Source organism: Onthophagus taurus, chromosome 1, assembly GCF_036711975.1.
Source record: "Onthophagus taurus isolate NC chromosome 1, IU_Otau_3.0, whole genome shotgun sequence".
NCBI lineage: Eukaryota > Metazoa > Arthropoda > Insecta > Coleoptera > Scarabaeidae > Onthophagus > Onthophagus taurus.
Window position 1 is genome coordinate 39,216,026 of NC_091966.1, and position 25,915 is coordinate 39,241,940.

Consider the following 25,915-nt stretch of genomic DNA (forward strand, 5'->3'; position numbering starts at 1 on the left):
TAAGATTCTTAATTATTTATTTTGATTATATACACCATACATATATTTTAATCGTAATGATACCAAATCACACAAAGAAAACAAATTTTTATAGTTATTATACCACCTATTCACTTCAATGAATAGAATTAAATATTTGTACAAAAATAAATAGATCAGTCCCTTAAAATTAACACAATAAAAAAAATAAAACGAAACGAAACAGTACAAAAATAAACTAATTACTCACTATCAGCCTATCAAAAAAGAAACATCAAACTAATATTTACAATGGTTAAAACTTAAATAAAAAAACAATTAAAATAAAAACTAACAGCCGTATGAATACTAAAACAAACTACGCATAGGACTGCAATTCTTTTTGAGAGTATTTTACGTGAAGTGGAGATTTTAGGAATGTGTGTTGACTTTAAAAACAAATTAGTATTACTTTATCTAAACAGCAATCGATTGGTGAAGTATATCGGCTATTTTTAGTACCGTTTGTCCGCCCAATATCGATCTGTGGTTACCTTCTATTGGTAAAACTGATACTTTTTGTTTGCACACCTATAAAAATAAAAAAAACAATTAATGGATTCAATAAAAATCAATTAATTAATCACTTACCGCACTTAAACCATAATCATCCCCCATTTGTACATAATTATCAATCGCCCTCACTAAAGTAACGTCACCTTGAAATTGTTTCGTTGGTTTATATTTATCGGCCGCCACCAATTTAAAATAAAAACTAGCCGCTGCTGCCGCTAATTGTTCGCTTGGGAAAGGAGTTGATCCGGAGAGGATTTGGGTTGCTCTGGCTAAACGTTCTTCCCAAGTTTTTAGGGATAACATCTCAGACACAGTCTGTTTGGAAAAAAATTTAATTAATATGAATCAAATTTAAAACGTTCTTATTATTACCTTTTGTTGATCAATCTCTTTAAATTGGAGAATAAAATAGACTAAAGCTTCACTTTGTTCCGCACTAGCTTCTCCGCGAATTAACTTTTGAGTTCTAGCTTTTCCGGTATGCGTAGCTACATAAGCTGGCGATCCATCTAATAACATTAATTTAACTTTCTCCCCATTCTCTTCGAGTTGAACCCCCATTTCAAAAGCTACGCAAGCCCCGAAAGAATAACCAATTAACGTGTAAGGTCCTTTTGGTTGCACAGTTTTGATTTCGTCTATATAAAAACCAGCTAATTCACCGATTGTGTTTAGCGGTGTTGATTTCGTGCATTGTAACCCATACACGGGTGCTTGAATTTGCTTCGCTAATTCGTTTAAAGCGTTAACAACCCCTTCGATTGGATGTAAAACGAAAACTGGGGTCATTTTGTTATCGGTGTTTTTACTCGACATTTTTATCAATGATTTGCTTGGCATAATTTCTGTGATTGAATCGTATTGTAATTGATCGTTGGATGTTGATTTTTCTGATGATTCAGAAACGACGATTTCGCCCGAAGATAAATCGACCAATTTCCCGAAAGTTAAAGCTCTAATTTCTTGTGCGCTTAAAACCAAATCGTAATTTCTCTCCAAAGTTTGTTTTATTTCCGAACCCATTAACGAATCCATTCCTAAATCGGCGAGGGATGAGTTTAATGGAAGATTTTTGGTGTCTTTAATCCCCAAAATGTTAGCAACCGCATCAACTAAGCTTATTTCGCTTCCACTTCCGGATGATTTTCGTTTTTCTGCCAAAACCATGCTTGCAACGACAGCGTTGGGTTGTTGTAAAAACACATCCATTGTTTGAAGACAAGATGACATTCTTTGTGGGAGAGTTCCCCCTACTTCGGTGTCGTTTCCTCCCATTGTTTCGAGGATAAGTCCAACATCACCAATAGCACCCCATTGAATAGCTAAAGCTGGAAGTCCGCAATTATGTCGATTTTCGCAGATTCTTTCCATAACTGAATTTGCAAGTCCGTAATTTGCTTGCCCCGCGTTTCCTCTTCCGCAAGAAACCGATGAGAAACACACGAAATAATCTAATTCTGGGGCTAAAGTCCTCGATACGATATCAAGATATTTAGTGCCGTCCACTTTTGGTTTTGTAACCGTTTTGAAATCGGCTTCCGTTTGGTTCTCCATCATTGCATCTCGAAGTACCGCGGCTAAGTTAAAAATGCCTCCAATCGGTCCTAAAGAAGAAGCTTCTCCAAGAAGTTTATTCGCGCCTTGTTCAGTTGTTGCATCAGCCGTTGATATTAAAACGTTCACTCCAAGGTCTTTCCACCTTCTTATACACAAACTTTGATAACCCGTCTTAATGCCGCTTCTTGATGTTAAAACAATTTTAGTTGCGCCACGAAGAATTAACCAATTAGCTAATTCCAATCCGAAACCTCCCAAACCACCGACTAATAAATAACTTTTATCTGGATGCATGTAAGTTTTTGGGATAGCAGTAACTAATTTTTGTTTCGGTTGTTGTGGTCCGCGACTTTCTTCGTCTCTTATCTTCAAGATAACTTTTCCAATATGTTTCCCCGATGCCATAAATCGGAACGCTTGCTCAACTTGGTTTTCTGCATAAACTGTACTTGGGAGCGGTTGGACAGCCCCATTCGAAATCCCTTCAGTAACTAATCTCATCACTTCTTTCTTTTCTGGGGTGTTCGAATCGAATAAAGCATCCAATAAGATTCCATGGAACGTTGTATTTTTAAGGAAAATACTCATCCCTAACGGCGAATTATTCGATAAATCGACTTTTCCAATTTCTAAAAATCTCCCACCGATAGCCAAACAACGAACTGAAGCTTCCAATTGCTCCGCAGCTAACGAATTTAAAACCAAATCAACTCCTCGCCCATTCGTTTCGGTCATAATTAATTGCTCAAAACTGGTATCGCGGGAATTACCAATTTGATCGTCTGTGAGTTGAGGGAACGTTTTCTTTAAGAAATCGCGTTTACTTTGACTTCCAACGGTTGTAAAAACTTTACAACCCATATGCAAAGCGATTGAAATCGAAGCTTGTCCAACACCTCCACTTCCAGCGTGGATTAAAACCGATTCTCCTTTTTTCATCCCACCACGTACCACCAAAGCGTAATAACTAGTTCCATAAACAACCGGGATAGTCGCGGCTTCCTCCAAACTCCACTTTTCAGGTACTTCCCATAAAAAGTGAGGATCCGCCAAAACCGACGTCGCTAAACTTCGCGCAGAAACCATCCCCATAACACGTTTTCCTTCGGAATTTCGCCCAGAAAATTCTAAACCTAAAATGCAATCTTGTCCTGCTAAATCTCCGGGAAGCGCGTCAGGTGGGAGTTTTCCAGTTGCTAGCATGATGTCTCGGAAATTTAATGGGGCGTAATAAACAGAACATAACTCAACGTTGGGATTATCGTCTTTGTAATAAGCAAGGGGGCCTTCAATCCATCTTAAACTTGATAAATCACCTCGAATCATTGTGTTAATATAGGCGTGTTCAACTTGTAATTTTCCAGCATCGTTGATTTGATCGATTGAGAGATGTCTAAACGATCCCCAAGTTTTATTTTTAAGAACATTATGAATTAAGTCTTTTTGTAATTGCGAAATATATTTAGGAGATGTTGGCGAAAATGGTTCAATTTTATCTTGGATAAATACTGAACGAACGTGTACACCACCTGGTTCTTGTTTAACACAATTCATCATTCCAATTAACCCGTTAAGTTCTTCACCTTCGCTTATTAAATAAATACGTTTTCCTGATGATTCAGAATCTTTTAAAGCTTCTTTCAGTGGTTCAACATAATCAAAATTGTTTTCGCTTACTTTAATGATTGTGTATTCTTCGGGGATTTCAACACATTTTCTTAATAAAGTGTATAATTTTGAAGCAATTTTTTGTTGAGATACAACAACTAAATTCTTTTGGGATATATTTTTATTGATTTCATTTGCGCCTTCGATCATGATAAATCCGCCTGATTTTAACGAATTTATAGCGTTATCTAAAATTGATTGATTTTCATTGATGAGAATATCAGGGAGAATCACCAAATGAGCGTTTTGTTCGATTGCTGATGATGTTAAATCTTTTTGGACGATTTTGATTCCTTTTGAGTCAAAAGTAGAGGTGTCTACACCTCCTGAAGTGATAATTGTCATATCTACTGATAACATTGGTTCTGATTCGAGGATATCTAATAATTTAGGGGTTAAAAATGTTTCTATGGTTTTTGCATAACCAACTTCGGCGATTTTAAGTTTTAAAGCCCCCGCGCTGTTTTCGTTAACGATTTGCATTAAAATTTCTAAAGCTTGTTGATTAGCTTTGTCATAAGTAAAAGCTGATACGGTTTGTTCATATGGAACGAATTGATAACGTTCTAATTTGGGTGGTGATTGACTTTGTTGTCTCCTAGGGGCTAAACTTGCTTTCATGCCTCTTAATTCAACGCCGGGAATTTGGATAATTCCGATATTTCGGTACATATTCACAGGGATGTCTTTTTGTTCGTCGTTTAAGTAATCATAGAGAGCTTTTGGGTTGATTACAGCTTTGTGGAGTCTTGTTGGTAAATATAATTCTTTCGTGTTTTGTCCCAAAATTGAAAATTGCAACATGGTGTCCATTAAACTAATCCAATTTTCGCTCCATTTTAATTTCCCGTTTAATCCTTTGTTGTCGGATTCGGTGATTCCTTTAAAAAGACCTTCGTAATCGTATCCCCTCAATCTTAATTCTTTGTAAATATCAGCGGTTGTTAAATTTAATAAATCGTTATCTGTAGATGTTTTTGGGGATAAATTTAAAGTTTCTTTTTCGATGTTTTCTGGTTTAAATATTTTCCCGGAAACTGCAACTGAGCCTCCTTCGCATATTTCAAATTCTCCCGATCCTTCGAATATGTTTATTAAGAATTTTACTGAGCCTTCTTTTGGCATTATCGTCGCTCTTTGGAATTGAATGTCTTTTAATATAACTGGGAATTTTTCGAAATCTGCGTTGTGGAGTTTTGCGAAAGTTTTCCAAACTAATGTCTGAAATTAAATAAAATTATTAAAAATTTATTTATCAAAACATTTTTAATTTTTACCAAATAACCCGTTGCGGGGAATAAAATTCTTCCATCTATAGCATGCCCCGATAAATATTGATACTCTTCTTTGCTTAAATCAACGTCTACAATTAATTCGCCTGATTTTGAACCTTTTCCAGAAAAGTTTGCAACGGCCCATTCAGTCGAATGATCCCATTTGATCATTGATGAAAGCATTGGAGTTCCTTTTCCAACTGGAAAATGTACCGTGTGGTATAAATTTCCTAATTTAGGTTGACCACCAGCCATATAAATTCTAGAATTTAAAATAATTTTTATTAATTAAGTTTAAAAATTAAATATTGGAACATAAAGTATTAATAGTTAAGATGTAACTGTGGTATCTTGGCAACTTGACAGATTAACTGTCAAAATTTCAAAAAACGTCAATGTAATTTAATTTTTTTAGGACTTTTTAAAAGTTTGACATTAAAAAAGCGTAAACAAATTCCTTATGATTCATAATTTCGTATGATTTAAGCATAAATTAATTAATTTTCGTAAAAAAAATGACGTTTCATAAAATTGACATTTAATTTTGACAAATTGTTGTGAAGTTAGTTACAGTTGGTAACATTGAATTTGTGTCACATTGACGTTTAAACTTTATTCCAAAAATTATTTAAAAAAATTAATTTATGGAATAATTGCGATAGTAGTCGTGGACAAAGTATAGTATTCTACTCACATATAATGAGCTATTATTCACTCAGGTTAATTATGCCACCCGCTACGCTTCTAACATAAACTTAACCTTAGTGAATAATACTGTACTATTAATGGGATAATTCGTACATGTAGTGTGCACAGAATGTGTGTTTTTCTCCATAACTGAATGTGTTTTAATGATGTGCGTAGTAGCGCGAATACCAGGATGTGTTAAGTTGTGAAATTTGTTGATAATTGTTTTACGAAATTTTTGTGGTATGTATGTTCGAGAATTATTTGTTGAAAGGTCGCACCAAAGTTTTACATCTGAATGTGATGTTGTTTGTTGCGATAGGTATTATTTAGTAGTGTTTGAGTATTGTTTGTTTAGTAAATGTGTTAATTCTGTATCATTAAATTGTGCGTTTTTTAAACTTTGTGTGTCACGGTACTGCGAATTTAGAGAATCAATATTTATTCTGGACGAGGTGTCCGCTACAATGTTTGATTCTCCTTTAATCGTGTCTGACGTAGAGTTTTTCCACCTTAATTTTTCTGGTCAGTGTAAACCAGAAATTGTTGTCCATGCAAAAATTGTTTAAAGAATTTAAATTGCTATCAATTCTCCATCAAAAGTTGAATAATTTATTTGGCTTGAAGATAATGCTAAAGATTATGTTTTATTGTCTATAGTCTGTGATAAAACTGCTCCCATGCCTTTACTTGAAGCGTTTGTCGCCAGTGAAAGAGCAGCTTGTGATGATGGGTTAAAGTGATGGATTTTGATAAAAGTTCCTTGGCTGTAGTGAAAGAAATATAGTGATGATGTGTCCAGGAAGCGATTGATTTAATTTTTTGTGAATAAAGTGTTTTTGATAAATGATGTAAGGAGCTAAAATGTTTGAGATGTTTAGCAAAAATCTGTGATATTTATCGTTCCTAAGAATCGCTGTAATTGTTTAAGTGTGATTGGTTTTGGAAATTCGGTTATGGCATTAACCTTAGATTGATGATAGATCAATGTAAAAGATCAAAGTATCGGGTTTAGGTGTGCGTTTTCAGAGCGTATATACCTTTAAAGTGAGTCCAAAGTTGACGCATTTATCTCAAAAAATCAAAAACTTCGATCTTTCAACTATTAATGTTGACATATTTGTCATCTTCATTAAAAAACCTTTAAAATGAGTCCAAAGATGACGCATTTATCTCAAAAAACAAAAAAGTTAGAATAAAAAACATTAAACCCGAAGTTAGCAACAATGAAGATAGCAATTTAATTTTTACATATTAATACCAACCTTAATTTTTTATTTTTTTTATTACATTTTTGTTTTTGTGTCAAATATTAAGTCATTTTATAAAAATTAAAAATATGTCAAAATGACATTGACATTTCAAACCGGAAGTTGCTTATATCTCGACTAATATTGGAATTAAACGTATCATGTTTGGACTCATTTTAAAAGATTTTTCACGACGATTACAAATATGTCAAAATTGACGTAGACATTCTTAACCGGAAGTTGACCATAACTTCATTAATATTGAAGATAAATATGTCGTGCTTGTACTCATTTTAAAGGATTTTTAATGAAGATTACAAATATGTCAAAATTGAGGTTGACATTTTAAACCTGAAGTTAGTTATCATATAACAGAAGTTTTATAACTAAAGTTAATCTAGTGTTAGTCACTTTTCAGCACTTTCTTTTTATTTACCGAAATGTCAGCTCCAGTGTCAATTAAAAAATGTAGGTTATTTGATTGTCAAAAATGAAAATTCGCGAACTGACTGAATTTACCGTAAATTGAGGTTGACTATTAGTCAAAATTGTGGAAAAGTTTTGAACTTTACATGATGGCAGAAAAAATATAACGAGTTTCTCAAAAGTGTTAAAACATAATTTAACTTACCTCCCAAGATTTGATAACAAATATTGAACATTATTAGAATGTCCTCTTTTGACCAATCCAATATTAGTAGAATCTCCACCTAAAGCTCTTTTCAAAATAGCTTGTAATAAAGCATGTGGGGCAATCTCAACAACAATAGCGTCTTTAGGAATATGTTGAATAGCTTCGTGGAATAAAACCGGCGAAAGAAGATTATTAACATGATAAGCAGCCGAACTCATTTGTGCTAACGGCGATCCCCATTGCGCCTCAGGAATTGATGATGAAATCCATTTAAATGATCTCGGTTTTGGATTTGGTATTATTTCATCTAAAGCTTTGCGCAGTTTTGGGCCAGCTTCGGCGATGTACTTGCTATGAAAAGCTGTTCCAGAACTATTAACAACTTTAGCGAATATTCCTTCAGCTTGAAGTTGTTCGGTGAATTTCTTTAAAGATTCGGGTGGTCCGGAAACTGTTACGCTATCTTCGCTGTTATGGCAAGCGGGGAAAATATCGTTTGGGCAACGTTTTTTGCATTCTTCCCATGATAATCCAACGGCGGCCATTGCACCAGGATTTAAGTTACTTTCCATGATGGCTTTTCCTCTTGAATAAGCGGCTAATATTGCTTGTTCTGCTGTTAAAGTTCCATCGGCGTAAGCACAACCAATTTCACCTACAGAATGGCCAACGATACCATCAGGAGTTAAACCAATTGTTGTTAAAATATCGGTTAAAGCCACTTGTACGGCAGCGATTGATATGAAAGAATTTAAGACGTTATCGAATGTGGCATCAGTGCCGTTAATAAGCAAATCTTCTAAGTTAATTCCTTTTGGTTTAAGAGCATCAGAACATTTTTTGATGGAGTTCTTAAATATTTCAATTTCGATTAATTGTTTTGCCATTTGCGGCCATTGGGATCCCATCCCGGAAAAGACGTACCAAAGGGGTCTTTTATCACCTTGTAATTGCGATATTTCTTTTGTAATTTCGTCCCCTAGCACAGCATAACCTCTATAGGAGTGACCGGGAATGTTTAAGGAATGCACTTGATCGATTAACGATAAAAATTCTTCATCTTGTTTATGGGTGACGATTTGATCCAAAAATTCGTTTACCCCATCTTCAGTTCGACCGGAAATTCCAATTACTCGCGGTAAAGGTCCCATGGGCCATGTCGTTTTTGGTTTTGGATTGGATCTCAAAACGATGTGGGCGTTTGCACCGCCAAAACCGAATGAGTTAATTGCCATTATTCCACCGTTCCATGGTTCGGGTTTTGTTACAACCTAAATGTAATCAAATAATTAATTTGGTTTATATGATAAAATTATTTTGATTTTTACCTTTAACCTTCCATCGTTTAAAGCTGGAATATCAGGATTGGGGCTTTTAAAATGCAAATTTCCGGGGATAAAACCCGATTCCATTGCTATAACAACTTTAGCCATGGAACATAATCCGGAAGCTGGTTCAGAATGGCCCATATTACTTTTAACCGATCCAATAAGTAAAGATCCTTTGCGATTTTTACAAAAAAGTTCTGCAATTGAGTTTACTTCTTGTGGATCGCCTACTTTTGTACCAGTACCATGGGCTTCAACGTAAGATACTTCGTAAGGGCTCACCCCAGCTTCGGCATAAACCTCTTTCATTAATTTATTTTGCATATTCCCCGATGGGTAAGTTATCCCTTGTTCTTTATTCCCATCTGTATTAGTTTTAGCCCCTAAAACTGTTGCATAAACTCTTCTTGAATTACTAGCTTTTTGCAAAAAGACGACAACGGCAGCTTCCGACCGAACGTACCCATTACCACTTTCATCGAAAGCTTTACACATCCCTTGTGGGCTTAACATCCCAAGGCGGTGAAATTGCAAAGAAGATGTTGGTTTTAAAAGAAGATTAACCCCGCCGACTATAGCCGAATCGCATTGACCCGTTTTTATGGCTGTTATGGCTTGTTGAAAAGCGAATAAACTACTTGAGCAAGCAGTATCAATGGCGTAACTTGGGCCGTTAAAATCAAATGTGTATGAGATTCTATTTGGGAACATAGCTCTACAACAACCGGTTAAACCATATCCATTAATTTTATCGGGATCGTACGTCCAATACTCAGACGATTCACTGTCAGATACTCCAATAAACACCCCAGTTTTTGATCCTTTTAATTCTGCGGGGCTCATACCAGCATCAACGATAGCTTCGTGTGTTAACTCCAATAATAATCTTAATTGGGGATCCATAACATGGGCTTGTTTGGCGTGAACACCAAAAAACGTCGCGTCGAAATGAGAGATGTCTTTTAATTTCCCGGTACGCGTCGGCAAACCATACAAACCGGAAGGCCATCGTCTTTCGTCGTCTGTCACCAAATCGATCCCGTCGAAAAGTTGTTGTCTAAATTCCTCCATGTTATTACTCTCGGGAAAACGACCCGAAATCCCGGTAATAACGACATCGTCGATGAGTTCGTGCACTTGGCCGTTTTGTTGCATATCTGGTGCTCTGGCGGGCATTTTGCGTCTTTTTGTATATCTGAAATCAAAAAACATTTTGTTGAAGACGATGCGATTAGGTTGAGACGCGTTCGAGAAACGATGCGAACCGAGACTGGAGGATGTACTTATGTTTTACGAGAAGAAAAAGCAACAATGAGATCTTCCAATTGAAGGTACAATGGTAGGTACAATTGGCTTTTGTTGAATAATTTCGTTAATTTTACGTCTGGTGTTGAGGAATGAACCAGCTATGTGTTGTATTAAATGTTTAAAATTTCTTAATTAATATTTATTAAAACTAAAATAAGAAAAATATGTTTTTTACATGGTTTTATCGTAATTTATCTTCTTGCAATATATAAAAAGAATAAAATTAATTAAAAACATGCTTTATTTTAACTTTATCGTTAATTGGAAATATTTCCAAGTTATTAATAATCGAAGTTACTAATAATAAACGTTATATTTATATAAACGTCGAAATTATGTTGATTGTGAGAAAAAAAACGGGTATAATTGAAAGTCGTCTACTAATAATTATACCGTATCGATCAATTTATTTACACCAATTTGTAACCAATGAATCACCATGAAAAAACTCGTGCACCTACTTGAATTGATCGGCAAACGCACACGATAATTAAATTCAATTATTATAATTTAACGTAATTTCTGTTTTTGTACGTTAACAAAAATCTCGAAACTAAAATCGATTTAAGATATACAGGATGTTTGAAGTTGTTCATTAACTTATCAACATTTATTTAAAATAGAACAACAATTTTTTTATTCACCATCGATTTGACGTTTGTTGAAACTGTGGTTAAAGATAATAATGTTTCGCCAAAACTGGTAGCAATTAGAAAATTGAAATATTTTGAGGTTATAAAGGAAAGTTTAAGGTTAAGTTGTACCAAATTATAAGCTTCCAGACTGACCAGTTTCTTTTTTATAAAATATTAAATATCACCGATTCAATTTGACGTTTCTTGAATATGAGATTAAACATTAAAATTGTTTTCTCAAAACTTTTAGGAAATAAGAAATGAAACTTATTGAGGTTATAAAGGAATGTTTGAGGTTGGGTTCAGTGTTGCCAACCTTGAAGAAATTTCCCCAAATTTGACGATAAACATTTAATATGAGGAACAGTTGAGGATTTAACGAAAATTGGATTTATTTTGAGGAATTTATAAGTTTTATTATGTGATGAGCATTTTTTGACTACAAATTATTGTCGTCATCAGAAAATCAATCTGCTGAGTTGGCTGTCATTTGTCAATTCTCAACTGTCAAAAATCTAAATGTCTGATTTGAATTAATGAATGATATTTGGAAACCAATGACCCAGTAGACGAGAAAAAAGCACAGGTAATTGCGTTCAATTCTAATAATTATATTCTAAATTATGAATTACAGCTATTATTTGTTATAATATAAAAGCACCTAACGTCCTAACCTAACTTATAATATGGTCAGTGGTTTAGAAGTTGAAAAAGCACCTAACGTCCTAACCTAACTTATAATATGGTCAGTAGTTTAGAAGTTGAAGAAGCTCATCAAATAGCACAAAAGAAGAAAGGACCGGGCAAAAAATATTATAAAAATCAATTAATATGGGAAAAACAGGAACCATTTAAATTATGGGTCAAACCCAACCGCCTCGGTGATCACTATTTCTATTCTACCTTGTGTGGAAATAATTATGTATGCGGAAAGTCAGAGCTATTTAAGCATCAGAACCCAACCCAACTTGGGTTGTATCAAGTTATAAGCTTCCATAATGACTGGTTTATTTTATATAAAATTTTAAATACGACCGATTTAATTTGACGTTTGTTGAAATTGGCATGAAAGAAAAAAATTGTTTCAATCTAAAACGGTTAAGAATTAAGCAATGAAATTTTTTGAGGTTATAAAAGAACGTTTGAGGTTAGGTTATACCAAATTATAAGCTTCTAGTATGATCGGTTTATTTTATACAAAGCTTTAAATACCACCGATTTAATTTGACGTTTATTGAAAATAGCATTAAGATAAAAATTGTTTTCTCCAAATCGGTTAAAAATTAAGAAATGAAGCTTTTTAAGGTTATAAAGGAACGTTTGAGGTTAGGTTATACCAAATTATAAGCTTCCAGTATGATTGGTTTATTTTATATAAAGCTTTAAATACCACCGATTTAATTTGACGTTTATTGAAAATAGCATTAAGATAAAAATTGTTTTCTCCAAATCGGTTAGGAATTAAGAAATGAAGTATTTTTGAGGTTATAAAGGAACGTTTGAAGTTGAATTGTATTTTGATATCTGGGGTAGTTTCTAAGAAATCAATCTTGAAAGTTATCTTAAAAATATCACCAATTGACACACGTTTTAGTATTGACTTCAAATTCTCTTTTCTACGTTATGTTAAACTTCATTTAAAAGTCATTTTTAATTTATTGTTACCTTAATCTTAAATTAACATTCGATTAACGCCAGGTTAAGCGTTGATTAGAGAATATGATAACTACACATGAAAATTTATTTACAAAATTAATAATAATTAATTCATTTTCCATATTTTTTTGTTATTTTCCACTACAAAATCACTCCTGATAAAGATTTATTGTTTTTTATTGAACTCTAACCTTGAAATCGGATATCAATGTTAAAGCGTGATCCCATTAAAAGTAGATTATTACAAAAAAAAATCATTATTCCTCCGTAAAGGAAAATTTGACTTCGCTTTTTATTTAATATGACGTCAATACATGCATTCTATCGTCGCAAATTCAATGCTTAGTTAATCATCTACTTATCTTAAACGATTTTAACGCAGTATTGATTACTTAAGAAATTTTGTAATTGCAACAAACATTTAATTGATAGTTTAAATTTCCTATAATCATGTTACATGTGATTACTTATTTCACATTTTTTATCCAACGGTTACGATATTTACTCACTTTCGATAAAAACGATACAAAAACAGAAACAAATTTATGCGAATTCAAAAAGCATTTTTGTGTATTTTGAGAAATACATTTGTAGAACTTTTCTATGAAACATTTTTTGTTTGGAAATGCGTAATAAACGCACATGAATAAATTTAAATTTTTAATGTACTATTGTATCGGTTAATTGACCATTGTTAAATATCATTGATCTGCGGTTCTAGTTCGCTTTTACTTTATTTATGCACAAATGAAATTGTAATAATTATAAGCTTAATCGATTTATAGTAATTATATTAAAATCGAAATATTCGGTTATAAAATGATTAAAATGTAATAAATTAATAAAGATTATCAATTATAATCATAAATTATATACCGTGCATAAATATATAGTAACTATGTGTTACTTCTGGTTGATGTCACTTTTCTGTTTTATAAAATTTGTTTTATTTTATTTATACAAATGAGTACCAAGAAAATTTTGAATTTGTTGCTGAATTAGAAAATATTGATGCGAATTTTGAAGTTAATTTTAAAGAATGATTTCTCAAAAACTAATTGGGATATCGAAAAACTGTTTTCGCCATTAAATTTATTAGAAAATTTGCAATAAATACTCCAAAATTGGATTTTTTACTTTTAAACATAACCTAGAAAAGATGTTTTGAACTCAACACTAAAAAAATCCGTTTTTTTAGGTTAATTTTGAAGATTGATTTCTCAAAAACTAAAAGGGATATCAAAGAACTGTTTTCGCCATTAAATTTATTAGAAAATTTGCAATAAATATTCCAAAATTGGATTTTTTACTTTTAAACATAACCTAGAAAAGAAGTTTTGAAGTTAAAACATATTTAAAATTTTATATAAACTAAACTAATCATACTGGAAGCTTATAATTTGGTATAACCTAACTTCAAAAGTTCCTTTATAACCTCAAGAAACTTCATTTCTTAATTCCTAACAGTTTTGGAGAAAACAATTTTTAACTGTAACACCATTTTCAACAAACGTCAAATTAATTGGGTAATATTTAAAATTTTATATAAACTAAAGCAATCATATTGGAAGCTTATAATTTGGTATAACCTAACCTCAAACATTCCTTTATAACCTCAAAAAACTTCATTTTTTAATTCCTAACCGAATTGGAGAAAACAATAATTTTTATCTTTAATGCCGTTTTCAACAAACGCTAAATTAATTCGGTAATATTTAAAATGTTATATAAACTAAACTAATCGTACTGGAAGCTTATAATTTGGTATAACCTAACCTCAAACGTTCCTTTATAACCTCAAAAAACTTCATTTCTTAATTCCTAACAGTTTTGGAGAAAATAATTTTTAACTGTAATACCATTTTCAACAAACGTCAAATTAAATCAGTAATATTTAAAATTTTATATAAACTAAACTAATCATACTGGAAGCTTATAATTTGGTATAACCTAACCTCAAACGATAATTTACAATCTCAAAAAACTTCATTTCTTAATTCCTAACAGTTTTGGAGATAACAATTATTAACTGTAATACTATTTTCAACAAACGTCAAATTAAATCGGTCTTGTTTAAAATGTTATATAAAATAAAGCTATCACACTGGAAGCTTATGATTTGGTATAACCTAACCTCAAAGGTTCCTTTATAACCTCAAAAAACTTCATTTGTTAATTCCTAAAAGTTTTGGAGAAAATAATTTTTAACTGTAATACCATTTTCAACAAACGTCAAATTAAATTGGTCATGTTTAAAATGTTATATAAAATAAAGCTATCATACTGGAAGCTTATGATTTGGTATAACCTAACCTCAAAGGTTCTTTTATAACGTCAAGAAACTTCATTTCTTAATTCCTAACAGTTTTGGAAAAAACAATTTTTAACTTTAATACTATTTTCAACAAACGTCAAATTAATCGGTCATGTTTAAAATGTTATATAAAATAAAGCTATCATACTGGAAGCTTATAATTTGGTATAACCTAACCTCAAAGGTTTCTTTATAACCTCAAAAAACTTCATTGCTTATTTCCTAAAAGTTTTCGAGAAAACAATTTTTATCTTTAATTTCATTTTCAGTTCGTTTCTTGAAAATCTCATAAAGATAAAAATTGTTTTCTCCGATTCGCTTATGAATTAAGAAATGAAGCTTTTTGAGGTTATAAAGAAACGTTTGAGGTTGGAGTATTTTTTAACTTCAAAAACACTTAAGTTTAGATGTTTAGTTAGGTAGTTTTAATATCCATTAAGTAAATAAAATTGACAAAAACCTGTCTATATTTATGTTTTTAGTTTATTCATCGTATACTTTGAAGGCAATTAAAACCTTTTTAGCACTTTTAAAATAAAACTTTTATTTATTCACTACCAATTTCAATGTTGACATCTTCTGGAGAAACGTCAATTTAAACGTCAAATTAAAAATGATGTAAAATAAAAATTTCATTATAAAAGTGAAAAAAAAAATTGTTGTTGCATTTTTCAGTCTCTTAGTTGCTGGTTATAACCGGTCTTCAATGTAATTAATTAATTAATCGCAATGTTAAAGATTTAATTAATTGACATTTAATTTTAACTATTAATTTTTTTTAAACATCCTGTATAATAGATTGTAAAGACTTTTTTTTACACGGCGTGGTCACAATTAGAGCATCGAAAATGGAGGACGTTCACCTATTTTTTTATTTGAATATTTTTTTGTTGGATGAAATAAATTAAATTAAGCCAACATACAGGGTGTTTAAACGAGTCGAATAAAATTATAATTATTTAAAAATTTAACATATTTTTAAACCATTGTTTTGATCCATTGACCCATATAATTAACAAAATGCTTACAAATTAATTTTTGAGCAAATTTTGCTATTTAATCATAAATGATTCATAATTTCTTAACACAATAAGTACAAAAAAGAATTATTTTAAATATTGATATTATTAACTCACCTGAACCAATAAATCCAATAAAAACTTGATTTTAAATTAAATGTTTTAATATAATTTTAAACATTTAATCACAACTTAAACTTAAATTAAAAAGTGTGAAATAAATAGTTTATTTTAATGTTGAATCTTGTTTCTGATTTGAAATAATTAATTTAGAAACGTACGGTTTCGCGAACGTTCGTCGACTATTCCTTAGAACTTTTGGCGATTGTAATTTATTTGCCGCGGAACGTGGTCCCATGTCAGACCATGGCGTTTCGGCCAATGGGATGATGGCGTGGTTCACCCGTTCGTGAGGCATCGGCCTGAAAACGGTCGATAGACTTTTGTTAGGCACCGGCCAAAGAGGCGGCGTCGGCGTGGACGCGATGCTACACTTTTATTTAACCTTCAAATTATTTCGGAATCAAATTTATAAAAACAAAAAAAAATAATAAACAAATGAGAAGCGTGACCTTAGACCTAATCTTGAATCACAGACGCCTAGGCGTCGATCGTAACGGGTCAGCTGTTCGAATGTGTGTTAAGTAATCGGGATTTTAGTTGTCAAGGCAACCGTATTAAATAAAATACATAAATCGTTAAAAGAACAATTTTGTTTATAAAAAAAGTTGAGAATACCATAGAAAATTTAGTATTCACTATAATAAAAGTGTACTAAATGTTAAAAACCATCAAATTCTTTTATTGAGACTTCTATTGGTGGTAAAAAAATGACTCATTATGTAATCAAAAATTATTTTCGCTAAAACGTTTTTTTTTGCAAAGTAAAAATTGTTAAAAATGATGCAAACCATAGAAATTTAAAAGTATTCATTGAGCCGGTTCCTAATGACGTCAATTTACTTTAATTCGGATTTAAAATTAAAAAAATTACAGTGACGGACAAAAGTCTACATGAAATTGAAAGAGTTATCCCTCAATCAAATAAAAACCATGTGAAAACTTCTAACTTGCATTTATTTGTATAAAGTCGTACTAGTTTCGGGTTACCCCATCATCAGCGACAAAGTCAATGAAGCTGAGACTCAACAGTCTCGCCTCATCTCATCCCACCAAGACATCTTAAAGATTTACTCGTTTTTCTAATTTTTAACATTCCACACTTTTTAACGTCGCTATTCCTATTTGATCTTTTATCTTCATTTTGTTTATCCATCAGATAGCAAAATGCTTTATTTTCATTTGATTTTCAGTCTACACCTATTATAGCTTCATTGACTTTGTCGCTGATGATAAACCCCGAAACTAGTACGACTTTATATAAATAAATGCAAGTTAGAAGTTTTTACATGGTTTTTAAAAGTCAGCATTGAATTATAAGATTTTTGTAAAACATAATAAGATAATAGAACATTACTATTACAGTGTGATTGATTAGAGATATAATACCTACTTGTTTATTCACAAAAAAAATTAATAAAGATTATCAATAATTAAAATACAGAGAAGAGGTGGTGTTTTTACAAACATAATTGATAAAACTATTGCAAGTGCCGACGTACTGTATTTCCATACTGGCAAAAAGATGTCATTATTGGAATTTAGACATATCAAAAATATAAGGAATTATGCAAACATTCAACGAACTTCCAGCATTTACATCGAAGAAGGTACAAGAGGATATAGACCCATAATTGATACATCAAACAAACATTAAATTTTGCAAATATAGGAAATGACCATAAGAGTATAGCAGAGGAATGTGTAAGAAATCTGAACCAGAAGAGACTGCGACGTCACGCCTCCACTTATGATGGAGAAGAAACCGATACAGCTAATTGAGGAGATTAACACCGACAACAAGGTCGCTAAGGAAATCCTGGTTTCCCAGGAAATCAACGAGGGCGATTCATTAAGCCCGTTCCTCGTCAATCTAATTATTGAAAAGATATAAGTACGAAGGCTTTCACGGCTGGTGTTAATTAAACTAAGATTAGAACTAACACTAGACCTAGAAACTTTCGGGTTAAGCCCGAAATTAAGCGATTCGGATGCCATGTTGCAACCTTCTTCAGAAATATTGAGTTACATGGACTTAATAATTTATTTTTAGTTTATTTATTGATGACATTTACAGAAATACAAATAAAGCAAAGTAAATAAGAAAAGAACAGTTTACTGTCATTAACTTGGACTGAGTCAATGTATTGAGAAGATCCCAGTACTTGTTATTCATCGGCCCAGCAAAGAAAAAAGCATCAATGAAAAAAAACTTTTGAAATGCATAACAAAAAAAAATCAAATTAAATATAAAGTATCATATGGTAAATGTAAAGAAAAGAAAAATACTTATAAGAAACCAACAACAAAAAAGTTGACAACAAAAAGAGACAGAATAATAAGATAACTAAAAAAAGCAACAAAAAAAGTTATATGATGCCTCATCTCGTCCGATTCACACTCCCAATCAAGCAAAGCTCACCGAATCTGTTCGTCATAACAAAAAGACTTTAATGCATTCTTAAAACCACCTATACTTAGTCTCTTAAACGAATCCGGAATCAAATTGTAAACATTTGCAATGCAATATGTAAATGAGCACTTAAAAATTTGAAAGTTATGTTTCGGTATAGATAGGGCATGCCGGCGTAGAACATGTCATTTTTTGATAGAGATAGTGTGGTTTGATAAGCTTTATGTAATAATCTCCGGCGAGACATGTCCAACCAGCCAACTCACTGCAGTGCATGAGATATTCTACTTTGAGTTTTGCAATCGCTGTATGCGAAGGAAGGTCTAACTATCAAGGCACGAATTATAAACAGCATCCCCGTAATTAAAAATTGATAACACCAAACCATCACAAAGGTGAGATCGTATACGCTGATTCAGTAAGTGCTTGTTGCTATACAATAGTTTAAGTGTGGAGTACGCATGTTGAAGAAGATGGGTTATATGTTTACGGAACCTTAAAGTTGAGTCCAATGTTATACCTAGATTCCGAGCATCATCAACAACATTTAATTACAACCCTCAAGTTTGCCTTTAGCATGGTAACAGCATTCCTATGCCCAAAGACCAATACTAACGACTTCGCCGCGTTAATAGACAAGCTTAATTTAGCAGATTGATTTTATTTTGTGAATCCAACATATCCGTGATATCAAATGGGAACTACAATTGGGTATCACCAGCATACATATGAACTTTGCAATATCGTAAAACTTTATGTAGATACGCAGTATAAACTAGGTACAGAATAGGGCCAAGGACAGAACTCTGAGGAACCCCCGACAAAATCATACCCACATTCGAGTACCTCCCACTTAAATTCACAGTTTGACAACGATGATCCAGATAACTCTCAAAAAGTTTTATAGTTTGTTCCGAAAGTCATGAAAATTTCAGAGTTGACGGAAGGGTTTCATGATGCACAAGATTAAAGTTTTCAAGGTGCTCAAACAGCTGTCCTGCAATAAATTTTTCGAAGATTTTAGATAAGGAAGATAAAATACTGATAGGCCTAAGGTAATTAAGATATAAAGGGTTAGCTAGTTTAGGCACTGGAGTAACAAGAGCTACCTTCCATGCATCAGGGAATATCGATGTTTCCAAACAATAATTAATTATATAACAATATGGTAATATCGTTATATATATTAACGATATATTATCATCATGACCTACAGCTTTACTTTTAATCGACTGCAGCAAATCAAAGACCCCCGACTCAGATATATACGCAAAACTTAGTTGCTTTACGACAGATGGTAGAGTTTGACTCTCAAAGTAATTTATCATATCGGCATCACACAGCGATTCAACTTGCGTTGAAAGAAAATATTCATTTATAACATTCTCATTACCAAGACCATCAGGTATTGATCGCTGCTTCAAACTAATTATTCCCATATTTCGAAAACTTTTCCAAAGATTACGACTATTACCCCTACTAGCCACCTGAGCAAGACATGCCTTCTTTTCCCTTTGAATGCTAACATTAGTGAAGTTACAAAGCTTTTTGTACTTACTAAAATGACTGGAATTATTGGTTTTTTTAAATTTTAATTAAGCCTTATCCCGAAGCGTCATCATTAATTGTTAAAAACTACTGTGTATGTAAACTTTTGTCCAATGCTGTATGTAGACTTTTGTCCACCACTGTATAACACAAAGTAACTTTCTTTACCGCTTAAAACTACGCGAATATTGATTAAACTGTTTCAGAGGAAAACCCCACATGTATAGATAATCTCAATTATCGCAAAACGACAATCAATATTTACTTTTAGCAATCGTTTGCGTTCCAATTTCCTCCAATCCACCTTTCAACCTTTCGGTTAGCGTTGTTAGAGTTCCCAGACGTTAAGATTTTTAATTATAGATAAAAACAATACAATTGTTTGTGTATTTTTCGTGTATACGGTTTTAAAAGTAGTTTAAACGAAACTTTTCTAGCATAAAAAAAATTATCTCAAAACTTGACTTAAATATTATTAACTTTAACTGTCTTATAAAGGTTTAAATTGGAATTTCGCAAAACCACAAAGCTTATCGCGTATTTTTTCTTCCTCCTTGAATTAATCGAAATATCACAAAAAAAAAGGAAATATTTTAATTAATTTTTGTTATATTTTTCAAATGGGGTCATACACACTTATTAAATTTAGAGAAAATTTTTACGTCAAACGATATATGCAAGTATATGCATGAACACAAAGTAAAAGAAATATTTTGATCAATTTTATATTTTGCGTAATTTGAAGTGAAAAATAGCAAATATTCAAACGAAATAATTTCGCGGCTTTTCTGTGACGTAGGAACCGCACTGCCTAAAACAAGTTAATTTGTCCGTTAGATAGCGCTTGCGGTGTGACAGTGTCAAAACAAAACCATGGATGTAATAGAGTGTCTCTATTACATCCATGAACAAAACATAATAAACATAACCTACAAACACTCTATCTCTTTTCAATACAACCTAAATGATGTTCATCGCTTTCTCGCATTTGAGCGGGGAGCAGGGGACGCAAAGGTGGATACGTACGTCATCAACGCGGGAATTTTAAAAGCGCAAATGGGTATATAAATTTTCAACAATTTTTTTAACAATGATTTTGTTCGAAAATATTCAAAAAAAAAATAACGGTAACTATATTTTTATACAAACTTTCAGAAAATATAATAAAAAAAAAATCGTGTATGACCCCATTAGTTGTCAGTGTCAGAATTTTATTAAAAAAAACCGGCTGTATTATCCAATAAGTTATGTTTTATGACCGTGCTGTATAACATTTTACAACCAAATAATAAGTGAGGTTATGTTCGTTTTAGTTGAACTGTCACTTTAAAAAACTAGCGTTTCTAACCTTGTATGTAATTAACATAATATATTAATATAATTAACAAAATAGAAAAACTAATAAATGGAGTTTCAAATATCATGTAACGTAGCCCTTAACCAGAAAACATGTCAATATTGGTTGACACTTTATTCCCAGACCATCCTGTGGTAAGTGCAACAACCGTAATGGACCATGCCAGTGCGAACGGTATTCCCTTATTCATAAAAGATATCAGAAGTTGATATCCGTAGAGAAAGCTATGAAAAGAAAAAATCCAGGTCCTGAAGCCTTCAAGGTAACTGTAGCGTTTAATATCTGCCCAAGTGAAGGTGTCTTCTGCGAAACATAGACGATTAAAACATTACGCGCTATCTCATTTAGATTCCTCTACTTGCTAGACTCAGCAGAGAAATTCTTCTAGAAGCCGCTGTGGCCAAACAACGCTATTAAAGCTATAAGAGGGTGAACACCTATGCTAAGACCCAACTTATAAACACTTACTTTAGATCCATTGTTGTCTTGGCCACTCTAGACATATGCAATGCTTTTAACTCCGACAGCCCTGAAAAATGACTTTCCTACCCCAGATCAATCATGAGGATCACAAAAACTATCACAATAATCGAAGGCCCCTAAACCAAACGAATGACATGTGTAGTCGCGTAAGGATTTGCCCTGGATACAGAACTCTGGAACGTCTTTTATGATAGAGTGCTCCGTTTAGCAATGTCTGAAAACGTTTTCCTCGTTTCGCTGGCTATTGCTTTCTCAATTGCTAACACCCGAATTACCAACTGAACATCTCTAAAGTACCTGCGAATAACACTGGACAATAGACTCACCCTCCGGAAACACCCTCCAAGGGTCTGCAACACAGCGAGAAGGGTTACTGCAATGTTAAGCTGAATAATGGTAAATTGTGGAGGGCCAACTGCTTCTAAACGAAGACTCTGGATAGACGTGGGCAGCTCTATTATGCTGTATGGGTATGAGGTACGGTTTGATAAGCTGACGAGCGATATTCGAAGATGATTTATTACTTAGAGAAGAAGCGCCCTTAGAAGTACTACCGCTTTCAAAACCGTGTCTGGTCCAGTAGTGCATATTGTCGCCGTTGTGCCCCCGGTCGATTTAACGGCCACGAAGAGAAAAAGAATCTATGATACTAAGGCAACAGACTGAATTACGAGATTGCTAAACAGACTGAAGCTTGCAAACAGGCCAGACAGAATAGTCACTTATGCTGCCTAGTAGGCAATAGGGCTTATCTCGAATGTGATGAGTGATGACTGACGGTTAATTTCTACTCCATTTAGTTCCTAACACAACAAGGATACCGCCAGAAATATTTATGGAAGATAGGAAAAGTGAACAGCCTCGCGTCACTTTACAAGGATGTTGAATATGATCATGCTGAGTACACTATGTTCAAGTGCTGCTGGTGGAAAGCGGATCGAGACATGTGAAATCGGCAACATAATGCCTGATACCATTGCTGGCCGTATATTAACAGTATGGTTAATAAAGAATAGCTAAAAACTGTAAACTTGTAGAAGGAGATCCTTATATTTTAGTTTTTCTTTTAATGTTTTTTGACGATCCAATAGGGACAAAAGGTTTAGGTGGTTGAAGATGGGAAAAGCAAAGGGTTATAGCTAATTTCTCCAATCCGTCATTGCACAACCCCTCTTATAGATATAACACAATTTTTTGTTAAGAGCGGTAAGACTCGGCCTTAAATTTTATAGGCTGTGCAATGACGAATTGGAGAAATTCCTTATCTAGAAGAACGATTTGGGTATATTGACGCTGCCTAGCCAAGATGGCATAAACGCCAAAGTGGTAACTTTTTACTTATCAGTATTTTCAAATCTGCGTCCAACAGTTAAAGCGACATAATTCGATATAACATTTTTTTTTGTTTCCTGAAAAGTTAAGTAAATATCGTTTATGTCGTTTTTTTCTAGCTTTGTCATTGTACCCTCTCATTATTAGCACAATAATTCGTTCTTTTTAATTAAGAACCATCAGATCGTAGAGAAATGATATACTTTGCTGAGCTTTTCAAAACACATAAACTTACTGAAACGTGTTAATGTCAAAATCTAAATACGCCAAATGTCAAATATTGCAAACATATTGAAGAGTAGGTTCCCATAATGAAATATATACAGAGTGTTGCATTTAAAACTCCAAAATGACTCTTATTATTAGAGAAACGGTAAATTTAGCAACATAGCGAATGTTATTTTAGAGGGAATTAGACGATTTTAGACTTTTGTTCCACTCTGTATAATAAATAATTTAATTTTTTAATAAATACTATACAGGGTGATTCACATAAGAACCGACACAGAACAGGGACATGTAGAGGACAATAAATTAAGACGATTTAACACAACTTATCTCTATACTAAGTTGTACTCCTGAGGAGTTATAGGCCTTCAAAGTTGGGTCTTAAATTTTTAAAACATTGAATATCTTCGTAATACATTAAGTTAGAAAAACCAAATTTGGTATACGTTATGAGTGTACCGAGGGTATTAATTGGTTGAGCAAGTTGTTAAGCAAGTTGAGACCAATTGAGGCATTTGAAAGGGTTGATTACGGGTGCTGGTCCCCTAAATTTTGACAGATTTTTTTAACCTTTTGGTGGATTTACCAGATTATTACCTGATTTCATGTGGAATTTAATTCTAGAACTTTTTCTACTCTTATTATTTTTTAAAAAACATTGTCGTTTTCATAAAAAACTCAAATAACTAAAGAATTTCGTTAATGCTACTTAAAATCATCAAAAATTCAGTAGTCGGCTGTGAAATTGTACGTCAAACTTGACAAATAGGTTATAAAACCTTATAAAGTTATTTGACGACAAGGTTTTATAACCTATTTGTCAAGTTTGACGTACAATTTCATAGCTGACTACTGAATTTTCGCTTATTTTAAGCAACATTACGAAATACGTGGGTTTAATTATTTAAGTTTTCTATGAAAACGACAAAGTTTTTTAAAAAATAATAAGAGTAAGAAAAGTTTTAGAATTAAATTCCACATAAAATGAAGTAGTTAGGGTACCATCACCTTTAACCCTTTCGTTACTAAGAGCGTACGCATACGTTTTTGTATATGTGGGCTAAATGTATTACGAAGATATTGAACTTTTTAAAAATTTAAGAGCCATCTTTGAAGACCTATAACTCCTCAGGTGTACAACTTAATATAGAGGTAAGTTACGTTAAATCATCTTAATTTATTGTCCTCTACATGTCCCTGCTTTGTGTCGGTTCTTATGTGAATCACCCTGTATATTTATACGGTATATTAATACTTATATTCGTAATTATTTAACTGTAAAAACACGTGTTGTTTATTGGTTATTTAAATTGATATCGCCTGTTTAAATACAAAGTTAAAATTACTTACTCGAAGCTTTCCCCTTGAAAATTATCCGAAATATGTTCACCTGAACAGGATAGCTGAAAATTATCCTGCGCGATCGATTGTGGCACATTCATTACTGGATCTGGATGGCTTCCTCAAACCCCTGATAAGTGACACTTGCCGCTTTTATTGATTTTCCCTTATTTTTAGATGTTTGCTTTCATCCTTCAAGGACTTGTTTAGGTGCGATTCAAACAAATTATTTTTTATAACATTTCTTTTTCTTTACATTATTATTTCTAATATTATAGTTTATATTTATTTATTTTTAATACGTATTAGCTAAGTAGATAAGATTTTATTTTATCATTTTATCTATTTAAAATAAACAAATTTAGTTTGCGATTAATGCATTAATTTATTTTCTAATTAATTTATTAAGAATAAAAATAATCGCAATGATTGAGCAAATCTAAAAAAAACTGATTCATAATTCGAATCCATTGAAAACAGTAACACGATTACACATTATAAGCAAATATACACTTAAAACTGTCGTGATAATTAATTTCCTCGCGATTACGAGAGGATCACCCCATTTACGTTATCGGGATTCTCGGACTTACGCTCTTTGAACCATAAATACATCATTTAAAAAGTTAATCTCGGTCATTTTGATTTTCGGTGTAGGTCAAATTATTTTTATTTTAATTAGGTACCTTTTTATTATATAACTTTGTCTTTAATCGAACAAGTTTTATTAACTCAATTATATTTTTTAAAGGAGTTGGGAAGGTGACAAGTACGCACATGTTATGAATAATAACCAGAAATCCGTATTTACAAAGAAAGTGTTTATAGTAAATGTAAATAAACCTTCGCGAATCGCGCAATTTATTTTTTTGTATATAAATGAACGACAAATAAACACTAGCAAATCCTAAAAAAAAAATTTAAATCAATACATTATACCCATCCTTTTTCTTGATCAATCCATTTGCATTGAAATGAGATGCAAATGATTTCTTTTTATTTTTAAACACTTAATAGCTGCGATTAAAATTTTATCAAATAACAAATTTTTACTCTTGGTTGAAATCGAAACGACGTTATATGTACATATTATTATCGTGTTATGTGATATTACCTAATATAACATGTAGAGGACATCGATATACACATCGAAAAATGGCGTGATCCTCGACGCTATCTTTATTTTAGAAACCGTGGCACGAGATGAGGGAATGCGCCGAGAGAGCAAA

General features: G+C 32.4%; 1 protein-coding gene across 2 annotated transcripts; it reads right to left on the reverse strand.

Moving 5' to 3' along the window:
- LOC111416369 (Fatty acid synthase 1) lies at nucleotides 1-24,763 on the reverse strand. 2 transcript variants are annotated; one of them, XM_023048363.2, is made up of 7 exons: nucleotides 24,696-24,763; nucleotides 8,933-10,127; nucleotides 7,602-8,875; nucleotides 5,037-5,295; nucleotides 907-4,980; nucleotides 610-849; nucleotides 1-549 (listed from the first exon to the last, which is right to left on the reverse strand). In XM_023048363.2, the coding sequence occupies exons 2-7, from the start codon at nucleotides 10,106-10,108 to the stop codon at nucleotides 436-438; spliced, it is 7,137 nt and encodes a 2,378-aa protein (XP_022904131.2). In that variant the 5' UTR covers nucleotides 10,109-10,127; nucleotides 24,696-24,763; the 3' UTR covers nucleotides 1-435. The 2 variants fall into 2 exon arrangements, with proteins under 2 accessions (XP_022904131.2, XP_022904132.2); XM_023048364.2 differs by lacking the exon at nucleotides 24,696-24,763 and adding an exon at nucleotides 15,982-16,217.
- Between the last annotated feature and the right edge of the window lie 1,152 nt (nucleotides 24,764-25,915).